At 44.6% G+C, this 12,869-nt stretch overlaps 1 protein-coding gene across 1 annotated transcript in view; it reads right to left on the reverse strand.

The window, feature by feature from the left end:
* Positions 1–1,611, reverse strand: part of LOC311003413 (cadherin-7-like) — a gene marked incomplete at both ends in the record, with an annotated part of 111,717 nt that extends 110,106 nt beyond the window's left edge. Inside the window, one exon of the mRNA XM_083995170.1 lies at positions 1,375–1,611. Coding sequence (XP_083851296.1) covers positions 1,375–1,611 — 237 coding nt within the window. The remainder of the gene's footprint in view (positions 1–1,374) is intronic.
* Between the last annotated feature and the right edge of the window lie 11,258 nt (positions 1,612–12,869).

Genomic DNA, 12,869 nt, shown 5'->3' on the forward strand with positions numbered 1-12,869 from the left:
AAATTTTTTTTTTTTTATAATTTTTTTTTTTTTTGTGCCCGCGGTCAGGTTGAGAATTAATTAATTAATGCTCGTGACTCCGGCCGTGTTGGGTCCGAGATTCAACAACAAGCCGGTCGTGTTTCACCGTTATTACCGGCAGAATGCCCGTTTATCACCAATAAACACAGTAGATGAGGAGGGTAAAAAGTTACTGAGCTCAGGCTGTGTGACGGGGTGCGGGGGTGGGGGTCCGCGGCGTGGAGCGGTGCGGGCATAGTAGCCTATATGTCTATGGGTGTGGGCATAGACATATGTCTATGGGTGCGGGTCTCTGACTGCAGCGGGGACCATCATGGATCCGCTCCGTGACACTGAGACTGACCGCCGGTGAGCGCTGTGGGACGGGACCGGGGCTCAGACAGCACCGCTAAGGTTGAAAACAGCGGTGATACGAGAGAGACTGCCGTGCCTTGTAAAAAAAAAAAAAAAAAAAAAAGTGTCACGTCACGACTTCCTGTATCTGGCCCTTCAAAATAAAAGCCCCATAACCTTTCCTATACAGTTCAGTCATTGATGTTGGCTTAATTTTGACAAGACACGGCTCCAAATATTTTTTTTTTTTTTCCTGCGACCAATCGACCAATGAAATATTGGTCGGCTAATGATTTTTTGGTCGACCAGTGCTTGGTCGACTATTTGGGGGCAGCCCTACTTGGCTGTACCTGTGGATATGCAATCCATAGCAGAGCAGCAGTGTTACCACAGCCACTTTGGGAGTTCAACCTCACATCACTTCATGTGTCATTTGTGCCCTGATTTAAATGTCATTGGGAGGCTTTCATACTTACTGTACATCCCCACCAAAACATGCTCTTTCTGCTTGTACCTTGGCAAAACAGCAACTATACAAAGACACGTACAGTATATACCTTTTTCTGGGGACTGATTATGATGCAAATTACCCTCATGTTGTGCAACGGCCTCCAAACTAAAACTGCCCATTTACACAAGCACATACTTCAGCCTGGCTGGAATAAGACACACAACACCCACCCACACAGTCTGTGTTTTGTCTTTTCATTTGTTTAACATTATATAGGGCATTGAGAATATATACAACTCCTGTAAAACAGCGCTGTGTCCCAGATTTTGCAGGTCCTTATGCTAAGAGGTTATTGATATGTGTATTTCTGTGCAGGTGCAATAAACCTGGGAACATATCTGCAGAAATAGGCTATGTGTGGATCAGTTAATCACAAGGTGTTTGTTTTTCCAACTAGGGATAGGTTCATTTAAAGGTTCTTGTTTGTGCAAATGCAATCTCTTTTGTATGTCACAATGCACTGCTAAGCCATGCTAATGCTGACCCATAAACAGCCAAAGATCACTTACCTTGCCAACATAGAGTGGTTCATTTCCTGTGTACTCCTCCAATACGAAGAACTGGTTCCATACCCAGCTGCGTCTGTGCCTGTGCAGGACCTCCCAGGGGTCTGGATCTGAGTGTGGGGACCTCTCCAGATCCCCAGAGCTGGGATTCAGGCCCCAGCAGCCCCTCTCCTGCAAGGGAAACAGGAGCGCCAGGAGAGCCAGGGCTCTGCATATGCCTGAGCAACACCACCCCATCATCTGGGCCCCCCTCCAAAAGCAGTACTGAGGCCAGAAGAAAAAAAAAATTTAAAAAAAAAAGGACAGAGAAGCTGAAATGTCAAAACCCTCAGGGTTTTATCCACACAGTCCTGACCCTGTGTTTCACCAGAAAGCAAGAGCAGTCAGACACAGAAACGAGCGCGTGGGTTGAAAAAGAGTCAAGCTCTGCATTTTGCTGTGTTGCTCTTCTTCTTTCCTCATTGGAGACTAAAAGTGGGGTAATTCCCTCCACTTTGGAGCCAGGGAGTTGACATTAAAGCTGGCTAACAGGGTCAATGGCGAGCGGGGAGGCTTCAACACACCGTCTGTATAATTGGCACCTATCAGAAAAAAAGAAAGAAAGAGAGAGAGAGAGAGAGACAGCGGAGAGGGAGGAGGAAAAAGGGGGGAGAGAGAGAGACAAAGGCACAGAGGAGAGAAGAGAAGAGAGAAAGTACCGTCAGCAAAATTGCCTGTGTGACCGCTGTCACTTTAGACATCGAGTGATGCGCCTGCTGATGCAACCATAATGACATTTTTCACCAATCATAGGGAAATTGGTCAAAAAATGAAGAGACAGTAAATACAATCAACACAACGTCCTTCACACACACACACACTGAAGAGAAAGTGGGTGAGGTCAAACCGTTAATAAGGGGAAGATGGTGGGGGGGGGCAATGACCCGGCTTTTCAATGCACATAAGCAAAGAGATTGCAGAGCGAATGAATGAAACAACAGTGCACGGAATAACAATCAAATGCCATTCAGCTGCCGCCCAATTATCTGGGCCTTACCTCACCCAAGGTCATTATTTTGTCACATTTCCTTTGTATGAGATCATGGAGTAAATGGCGGCGTGGAGTGTTTGGGGGGGGTGGGGTAGGGTGAGGAGGAGTATCGCCACTCTAACGCTAACAAGCCACATGATCTGTGATGGCGAGCTCTCATCACTGAGATTAAAAATAAATCTGAGCTGTCAGCAGCATGATGGCCCGAGCGCTCCTGACCTCTACTCCCAGCAGTTTGTTTTGCCGGCCCGAGCACATGCGAGGAGGAGGGAGGGGGAGGGGGGGAGGGGGGGGAGGGTGTTTGGGAGGGAGCGAGGGGGGGGGATCTGTCACAGCACGACGATGGCAGGGAGACATATCCCCCCCCCCCCTCGCTCCAAACCCTCACCAAAAGAACATGAAGACTTGTCAAAGCAAGAGAAAAGCATCAGCTCCTGACAGATGATGCTCTTCATGTCACAAAACAGCCTGGCAGCGTCGAGCTGTTAAGCAATTACACAAACTTCATAATATCGCTGGCGTCATCTCCTCTGATTTGACACAAGAACAACGACTCCGGCAAATTCCCCTCAATAAATATTTTGAAGGAGGAGAGCTCGCCGGGCAAATTAACGCAATGAATGGAGAGATGATACTGAGTCAGACGTGCCATTTAGGACTTCTCACGCTCTTCTGAGGGAAAGACGTTTGGAAAACTGAGAGCCCCACCGCACGTTCAGTACTGTAGGGATACTGCCCTACAAAGGCAAAGTGCAGTAGATCTATAAAAATGCCAAACTGAGAAAAACAGGTTTTTGTGTTTTTCATTGTCAGGTTTAAGCATCAAATTATGAATAACTACCAAGTCTATAATTGATTACATAAAGGTGGACTGAATGAAATGCTGTCTTTCTGACCAATTTTGACCGTTTTATGGCAGATACTGCACTTTTGCCTTGATTTTGGTGCAGATACTGCACTTTGGCTTGGTATTAGCTACAGATACGGCACTTTGGCTTGGTTTTACTCCAATGGAATCATAGAGTAAATCATAGAATGTAGGGAGTACAGTACTCTTTGCAGATACTGCACTTTGCCTTGGTTTCACAGTGCTTTTTTGGATGGACAGCAAAATAAAAAGCCCAACAACTCTGGAAATATTAGCAGCACCAATATCAAATTGTACCAGATTGAAGAGAATATGCCACACTTCTGATTGGTCAAAAAAAAAAAAAAAATGAAAAAATGCAGATACTGCACTTTGCCTTTGTAGGGCAGTGTACTGTATGTATGTTTATTTCCTCGCTGACCTCTCCATCTCTTTCCACTCTCTCCTCAACACAGAGTATTGGCAGGGTCCCGGACCAAGACGGTAATTGCTTTGGCATACAGTGACCTCTTTCAACCCACTCACGTTCTGCACTTCTCATTTTACTTCCTCTCTCTGTGCCCCGCCCCCACCCCCCGACCCCCCCACCCCCCCACCCCACAAACACAACTCCCCACACATCCTGTTGGAAGTGATTTGCTGTTATTTCTTCATGGCAAAGTCATTACCCAGTGCTAATAATTAACGAGGAAATAAATACCAGCCGCATGATTGTCACCTAGACAGACATGTTTGTGAGATGCATCCTGATCGTGTGAGAATTTATTTTGAAAAGGCTCGAAATCCTTGATGAAAGCATCCCGCTTTTTGATTTTTTTCCCACACAAACAAGATAAAAACTTCAGCCAAGAAGCTGCAGAGACACTCATCCTCGTCTGCTTTTGCTCTTTGATTGGTGGTTTGATCAATTAGTCAATCCCCAGAAAAATAGCCACGTCTTCAAGATTTATAAGACTGCAGCACATGCACATACGCACACACACACACACACATCTGCACATAGATCCAAAGTCACTGCCTCCGCATGACAATTTAATGGTAGAGGTGGGAAAGTGGAGCAGATCTGGCTTCGGGGCAGCCACGACTTGTGAGGGCAGGTTGCAGCCGTGGTATTGTGGGAAGAGAAGATCCCATCAGGGGAGCGAAGGGTCAGTTCAAGACGAACGGACAACCGAGTTAATGCTTCTCATTTCACTGGACCCCGAACACAACAGGAGATGTGGAGTCAGTGGAGATAACACTAATGTAGTTGTGAGTGCGGCCGTGTGCTCAATAAGGCAGATATTGGCTTTTTAAAAAAAAAATTATTAAATGGCTTTTCGCTGATTTACGGGCCAGTTGATTTGTTGGAATTATGAGGCGGATCACGCTGCAGGGAAAACGTGTTATTTCAATACATTTTAAAAGGGTTTGTCATTTTCAAAGAATTAAGGAGTACGGTGTCAAATCTAGCTTGAAATTAGCAGCAGACAATGAGATGGAGCTGCTTCACAGGAGCTTTTAAACACTTCCTCTTCCTGTTGGGGTCAGGTGATTGACAGTGGGCAGTAAAACACTCAGTGGGGTGACAACAAAACTCACATAGTGGGAGCTGTGCTTCACACTGGGCAGAGTTATCAAAAAAAAGCACAAAAAAAGACCTTATTGTCTCCAACTGTTCAGCCAAAACTGAGAAAAACAGTCAAACCCTAAGGATGGGCATGCATAAGGGAGAATACAGAATGCTTTTATCCTCAGATATCAAACTGTCTATTATTCTTAATCTAAAGGCTCTTTTACCCTTCTGTTGAATAGCTGGGGTGGGTCACACTGCCTTAAAGCACTGCTAATGTTTTGGTACCAAATGTTTTACATGTTTCAGCCGGTTTTCTGCCCCGCAGTTAGAAACAGAAATGGTTCTTTCTTTAAAAAAAAAAAAAAATTCAAATATCAGCACAAAACATCCTCATTTTGGCTGCATCAGTCAAACAACACCAGTCTATCACGATGCTCAAAGTCCATATGGGAGGGGAAGCAGCCTCTGTGGTAGCCAGTGTCAAAGTGATGACGCTAAATTAAGTGAAAATGTGAAGATAAAGCCGTGAATGTAAAGCCCCGCAGTCATCCCCCGGCTCTGTTTCTTTTACACACTGTGTCCTAATCCCATTTGCCAGTCTCACAACAGGATTACCAGTGCTACAGCGCTCAGTAACCAGTCACATGCTTCCTTTGATCCATACTCTCCCCCATCATTGTGTACGTTCAGCGTGGAGTCACTCGTGGGCCAGAATACACAACACAAACTGTAACTGAAGTTCATTTTTTGCTTTGAAACACTTCATGGAGTCATGTCAGTATATTCCTCTTAATCTGGAATCATTTGCTGGCTGCAACACACACACACACACACACACACACACGCTGTGTTTTGGTGACATTTTAAGCTCTCTATTTCTTTAAAAAAAGGTTTAAAAATGTTTGCAGTTAGTCCGTCTTTGTCTCTTTTCATTCCAAAGCAGGGTCAGCCTCTCTGCAGAGCCACACAACACAAACAACAAGAGATGGCCGGGCTTTAGTGTTTCTCTCAAGGACACTTACGACAACAGGCTCTTTGCTGACGCAGGAGCTTGAACCTAAGTCCTGTGGGTGAAGGGTGGTCTCCCCTAACTCACAGACTTATCAACACCTCGTCTTGCATTCATTTTGAATTCATCTCACATCCTATAGTCACTATAGCAGATCTGAAGCTGAGCGTCGATGTGCACGTTTCTCCAGCTGCGCAGGAGAGAAAACAAAGATGCAAAGCAACATCTGACAACAGATGTGCAGCTGAGGATGCTGTTGACTCTTCTACTTTAGGGAGGTATGTAATTGAAGAAAAAAAACAGTGTATGAAAATATGCAAGAGTTAGATTTGGATGTGTTTTTTCTAAAAAAAAAAAAAAAAAAAAGACAGGGGCTAAAAAAGTTGCCGGAACAATATTCTTGAGAAGTCCTTAAAGTGAGAGTTAACATAATCCCTCTGTGTCTCTGCAGCAACATTATAATATAGCAGGGAATCTTAGTGCAAATACAGATGATGTCTTGTGCAACACACTATATCACGCTGTGTGTTCCGCCAACTGTGGTGAGCTCACGGCTTTACAGGGCTACAGAACTGCAAGCAGCACAAGTAAATCATTTTGCACAGTCAGATCCCAAATAAATTGATGCATGTTGCTGCAAAGGGGGGAAAAAAACGACATCTTTAAAGGATAGTTTATTCTGCACTGACCCTTAGTGTCAGTTTCTGGGATGATTCCACACTGCAGTTACTGGTTGCATGCATGTGGAGGTATCTCTGCATGGGTTTAAAAAAAGGTGCAGATTATTAGACTTCCTGACTGGCTGAGAAATAAGTTCCAGGTTTTTTTTGTCAGTGCAGTTTTTTTCAGTTCTTTTCCAAAACTAGTAGAAAATGTGCTGCTTAGTTCTGCACTGGGAGACTCTTTGCAGTGTAAATCAGCAGGTTACCCCCCCTCAGGTCGGACTTGCGCACTGATGTGACCTGACTGCTTTAACCCTGCTGTTAAGTATCAATCATTGCGCATTAGCCATCAACACCTGCAAAAAAAAAAAAAAAAAAAAACGCAGGATGGGGGGCGGAATAAAAAGTTGGTAAGGCGCACCTGTTCCCAAATCTACCGGAGACGTTTTCCAGAGAAATAAATTCAATAAAAAAAATAGATAAAAACATCTCGCTTCACTTACTCAAATCGATTAAACATCTCAACAACTTCAAGGGTTTTGGGGGAATATAGCAGAAGCAGATCGCGGATGGCGGAAAATGAGCACATGATTGGAATCGGGCAGCACGAAAAACACACACACAAACACACACACACACACCGACAGTCAACATCTCTGTGAGCGACCGCCGCAGGGAACCTGTGTCCACGGAATACTAATTACAGAATAAGCGACGGGACAAAATAATGCACAGAATACCTAAGCAGACCATAAAATGAACTGATCGAGGCGCATTGTGGGGGAAATGGGGGAAAAGAAAGAAAAGAAAAGACAACACGACACATGATGATGATTGCAACTGTCCTCACACTCACCCAGAGAGAGAGAAGATGGAATAACTTCACAGATGGTGTCTGGGTGTAAAAGTTAAGCCGTCATTTATTTATTTATTTTCCCTCCACTCCACGCACCAAACAGGAGGAAATAAAAAAAAGGAGCTTATGTCAAAAAATGGAAGAAAAAAAAAGTTTGCATGGTGGAAATTAGTCCCGGTGCCTGTCTGGAGCAGGGCTCTGCTGGAGATCGGGTACCGGATCGCGCGTAAATGCTCACCCTTGGCAGGGATGTGGCAAGTCTGACTCCCTCTCTCCTCCTCCTCCTCTCTCTCCCTCCCTCCGTCTCTCTCTCCCTCTCCCTCCGTACATCCTGCGCAGTGCTGCCTCTGTGCAGAGAACACAACACCCCCCAGCTGCAGGTTTTTTAGAGGGGGGGTGTTCATCTATCTCTCGCTCTCCCTCCGTCTCTCTGCTCTTGCATAGTCAACAGTGGAGGAGACGCGCATGCAGCAGCTGCGAGGACTCCGCGCGCCGGGACCAGACCGGACCACAGACCATGCAGATCCACGGGAAAAACGCTCTCGCCTGAGCCTGAGCCCACAATAAAAACCCTTACTGAGGAGTACTGTGGAGGGAGCCCATCGAAATAGTTTGACCAAAATAAGTTGGCGAGGTTGGAGCCAGGGACACACGCAGCGTTTCTGGCAGACTAGATGTGGAGCCGGATTCTCACCAACCTGCCAAGTTTTTTGGCAGCAGATGGCATGTGTACTGTTAAATGACTGCCTCGGCGGTGAAAAGAAAAAAAAAAATCAATACGAGATTCTTGACGCCTTCAACCAGAGGAAAAGGAATTTAGTATTCTCACCCATCCAACACCACCACCACCAACCACCACCACCTCCCGCCCCCGGTTCACCTTGAGAATTAATTAAATCCTGAGAGAAATGAGGAAGTGTTCATAATAAAAAAAAAGATGATTTTAAGTTGTAAAAGTTGATAATTTTTTTTTTTTTTTAGCTCTTTCTCCCCTCTATCCCACTTTAATTTTCAAATATCCATTTTTTTTCCAGTGCATTTCCGCATACATATCCCAGCTCCCATTTCTATTCAGTTTTTGTTTTTCATCCAATTAGCAGCAAACTGAGCTCCCGTGGTGACAGAAGAATACAGCACGAGTCTGGCCCTCTCCAAACTACAGCACCTCACACACAAACCAATTGTAGCCAGCCAGTATTAGTTACTTCCCTAATTAGTGAGAGAACATATACAGTACAGTATAGGCTGTGTGCAGCAGCCTCTCTGGTTTAATAGCGCAAGAATATCTTCCTTCTCTTCCTCCTCTTTCTCCTTCTCCAGACCTGACAGACTAATGGAGTTTGAACTCATTTGTTTTGTGCAGGTGGTTTTACACTTTTACATTTTTTTCACAACTGTTCTCACATTACGTTTCTCTTTTTAAAAAACACACACACAGACAAAACAGGGCATTAGTCACAAAAGCATTATGCAGTCTTTGTATTCCTCTCCATGCTCGTTGCATCTCCGAGACAGAATACATTAGAACAGCGATGCTCTTTTTGCTCTTTTCTTTTTTTGTCTCCTCTCCTCTGTCATTTAGGAAAGAGGCGCTGACCCAAACTAATAGAAAGAGCAGCCTCTGTCTGTCATACCTGGAAGAGCAGTTAGAAAAGCTGAAATGCACGATACTAACTGGACAATGCACAGGTTTAACAAAAGAGAGAGGGAGAGAAAAGGATAAACTCCAGAGGAGAAGAATAATATTTCAGGCGGTAAAGAGAGAGGAAGTAAAGGGTGGGTGATGACAAGATAAAAAGGAGGGAGAGCATGTGCAGCTGAGTAAGAACTCAACTTAAAGGAAATACGGAGACAGAGTGCAGCGGTGGAGTGGGTGTGTGATAATAGAGGGAGAGGTGAAAGGGAGGAGAAAGGGGAGGTTTATCGCAGGAGGGTGGAGGGAGGAGGGTGTGTGTGTGTGTGTTGGGGAGGGGGGGGGGTGCAGCAGTTCAGCGGTGAGAGTTATTTAATTGGAGAGTGACATTGGGAGCCCGGCTCGTCAGCTCTTCCCCATCAATCAGGCACGGTCAAGAGATGCCCGGGGTGATGTGGCAGGCGTCCCGCTCCCCTGTGGATCCCACGGCCGGCCCCCGGCATTTAACCGCCGTGCCTCTACAATACACCTCCTCCCCCCCCCACACCCGCCGACCGCCATCACCCCCGTCAGGATGCTCTGACCTCCGCTCACCTGGCCTACAGTTATCTGCTCCCCTGTTTCACACCACTTAATGGGCCTTTTTTTTTCCTGCTCAAGACCAACAGTGATGGGATAGAGTAGCAACGATGCTGGCAGGGCCGTTGCTAGGAATTCTGGGGCCCATTAAAGAATAGGTGGGCCCCTACCCCCTGACTTTTCCACTTTTTTTTCTTAGACTACGTATGTATTATCATTTTTTATTTAGCCTACTTTGTTTTGATGTTATTGCAGCATTACTATGAGTATTAGTCAGGGTCTTATGCAGAATAAATCAGTCTTACAAAGATTAGACTACTGGGGGTTTTTGTGGGCCCTACTGGGCCCCTAGAATTATCATCACCTTTCTCCCCTATACAACGACCCTGGATGCTGGATAGGAGAGTGGGGTAAGATGAGCCACTTTTTATATTCAGGATCACTACATCAAGACAATTGTAGTTTTGTTGCTAACTAACATATCTGCATAGATTTCAGGATGTTGTGCATCCCCACAAACAAACAGAATGAGTGTAATCATAACTGTTTTTAAAAGATAGCATGTTCAAAAAAAGTGTTCACCCCCCCTCCTTTCCTTCCATCCATCTCCCACCTCCCCCTTTACTTAACGTTCCACCTGTCCAGGTTGCAGGCTAATACAAACTGCTGGGACTTCGATGCTGAGACCAACTCACTGAGGTTTGGGGATTTTTGCGATTTCGTGGCATCTTGGGAAGAATCCCTCATTTTTCTCTTTGGAAGTAAAGCTTGGCCTGACCATGAACAACTTTTCCTGTTTTCAGGAACATACATAGGCTACTGTAATCATAAACATCCGGAACCTTGAATTAATAATTAGAACATATACAGACAAAATACATTCATAAATGTATAGGGCAGGTGGCTCAACTTACCCCACAGCTACCGTATTGACTTTACTACTCCCCACAGATAAAATGGTGCAGTTTCATGCTAGGTTAACTACCTCATAATGTAGTTCATAGATACCACAACTCATGTATAAAACAAATTTATAATGATCTCTTTTGGTCTAAACACAATTATCATGAAACTTATGATAGACGAAATTCACTTTCGAGAGGGAAAAATGTTTTTTTGGACATAAATGTCAAACCACTTTACCAATGTGGTTCTTCACAGACTCCATGAAATGATGCCTTCTTCCTAAATATTTGGTCACATGCTCAATTTTTGTTATGGTTTCCTAGAAATAAGGGGTGGCTCAACTTACCCACTGGCTCATCTTACCCCATTCTCCCCTATACTGTATGTGTCGATGCTTATAACAGCAAAATATAAGTGGATAAATTGATCAGTGATGTTAATTGCTGGTCAATCTCTGACCTGCTAACAGACAGTTGACATTATAATTCCAGTAACTGCCTTTCACTGTCATTGGAAACAGATGATTGTAACATTGACTGGCCAATTTCAGCTCTAAACAAGGTATTGATTTCCCCAGTGGACATTTAAAAAGAAAAAAAAACAACAACATGTTGCTGTGCTCACAGCTAAAAGAGCTGTCATAACATGTGTTTGCTTTTTCAGAACATCACCGCTGTATAATGATGAAAGACACGCACCAGCACGTATAGCCTACGCACGCACACCCACAATGCAGTTCCTGTTATTACGTAGATGCAGATAAGAAAATCCACAGTGATATGTGGAAATGTCCGCACGTTTTGCCGTTTAATTAATTTTGATTCAAGTTTTTTTAAGTTCATTAAAGTGGCGCTCTCGGCACAGCGGTCGGCCCCCTCGGGTTCTTCAGCGTCGTCGGAGCAATGATTCAAAAGCCGGTGACCTTTTTCACACCGTGATCTTGACAGTGGGATCCTGATTTATCTTCAAATTGAATTCCATTTAGCGGTTGTTCTAATTCATCTCTGACTCCTTCTCCGCTCCGTAATTGCACCGAGACATTTGCACACAAGTTAAAATGGTGCCTTTAATTGTTTTTATTTTTATTCTTTTGGTTGATTGATTTTTTTTTTTTTTTTTTCCTGCTAGTCTAGTAAGCCCAGACACCATCAGGATCAGTGTTTGTTTCAGCCACTGTGAGCTTTGCACAGCACACAGTTGTGTGAACATGGATTTCACTACGTGGAGTTCATAGAGCTGGCAGAGAGCCGGGGATCTGAGGCAACAGAGAGGGCCTTGATGTTCAAGGGACAAGGCCGGGGAGTTAACGTCCCCCTGACTCCATCACCATGACCAAAATACAAAAGCTCGGGCTTATTTGCATATGCTGCATCAAAACATTCCTGCTCCTCCTCTTTGAGAAGCAGGGATTTGGACTAATCATCCAGCAAGTATTGAGTGATTACATTTTCATCAGATGCAATGTAAGAGGGTCGAAAGATCAAGTGAACTAATGGATGACCTAATCATGGTGGATTGGCTGTATCGATTCAGATGGTCATATCCTCATTGTCTGTCAGGCCGCGGGAGCCAGAGGCGGATGCAATCCCTCACTGGCTGAAACCACCATATTCAAGAAACCAACCTCATTCAGATTACACTAATTTAGCCCATACCACTCCTGCTCCCCCGAGGGTTAAATAGATTACGGGGGAGGAATGGCAATCTTGCTGAGTTGCAGCTTAGAACTTGTCTTCCAGAGGGTTAGACTACGAATAATTTACTGTAACAGGTTTTTATCAACCCCATTCCCCTTTTTTTAGGGTATTTTATTTTTTTCCTCATATTTCCTCATGGGGAGCTACTGCAGAGCATGGTGCAGCTGCATCCACTCCCCCCCCTACCACCACCACCACCACCACCCATATATAAATTGTCTTAATCCTCATTGATATACAGTGTGTTGAAAATGTTGTCATGCTTGCAGATGCAATTTTGCACGCAAGCAAAAATTATGACTTGGTGGTTGGTGACACTGTCTGCCAACACTGCAGAGACAGTCATTCTTCAAGGGCAATCTCGTGCATCTATGTGAATAATCAATGTTACTGAAAGTTTATCATGAACTTGTGGCATCCCGCATACGGCGTGGAGCAATACCACTTATGCAAAGCACATCTAGTCGTAAAGTGACATTCACTCCCTTCCTGGAGAAAGATCGAGACAGAAGAGAGAGAAGCCTTAATAAAGAGGGGGGAAAAAATCTAGGTAAATACTTGAGATTGAGAGGAGGTGTAGATAACAGACAAGCACAGAGGTCATTCTCAGCAATTTCCCTCCAGACGCGTCACAGCAGGTTCTGAAAGAGAAATGTCTCACTGCAGACAGACATGTTCATTCACCTCAGTTTGTGTCGACTGA

This window comes from Trachurus trachurus (assembly GCF_905171665.1).
Source record: "Trachurus trachurus genome assembly, chromosome: 20".
NCBI lineage: Eukaryota > Metazoa > Chordata > Actinopteri > Carangiformes > Carangidae > Trachurus > Trachurus trachurus.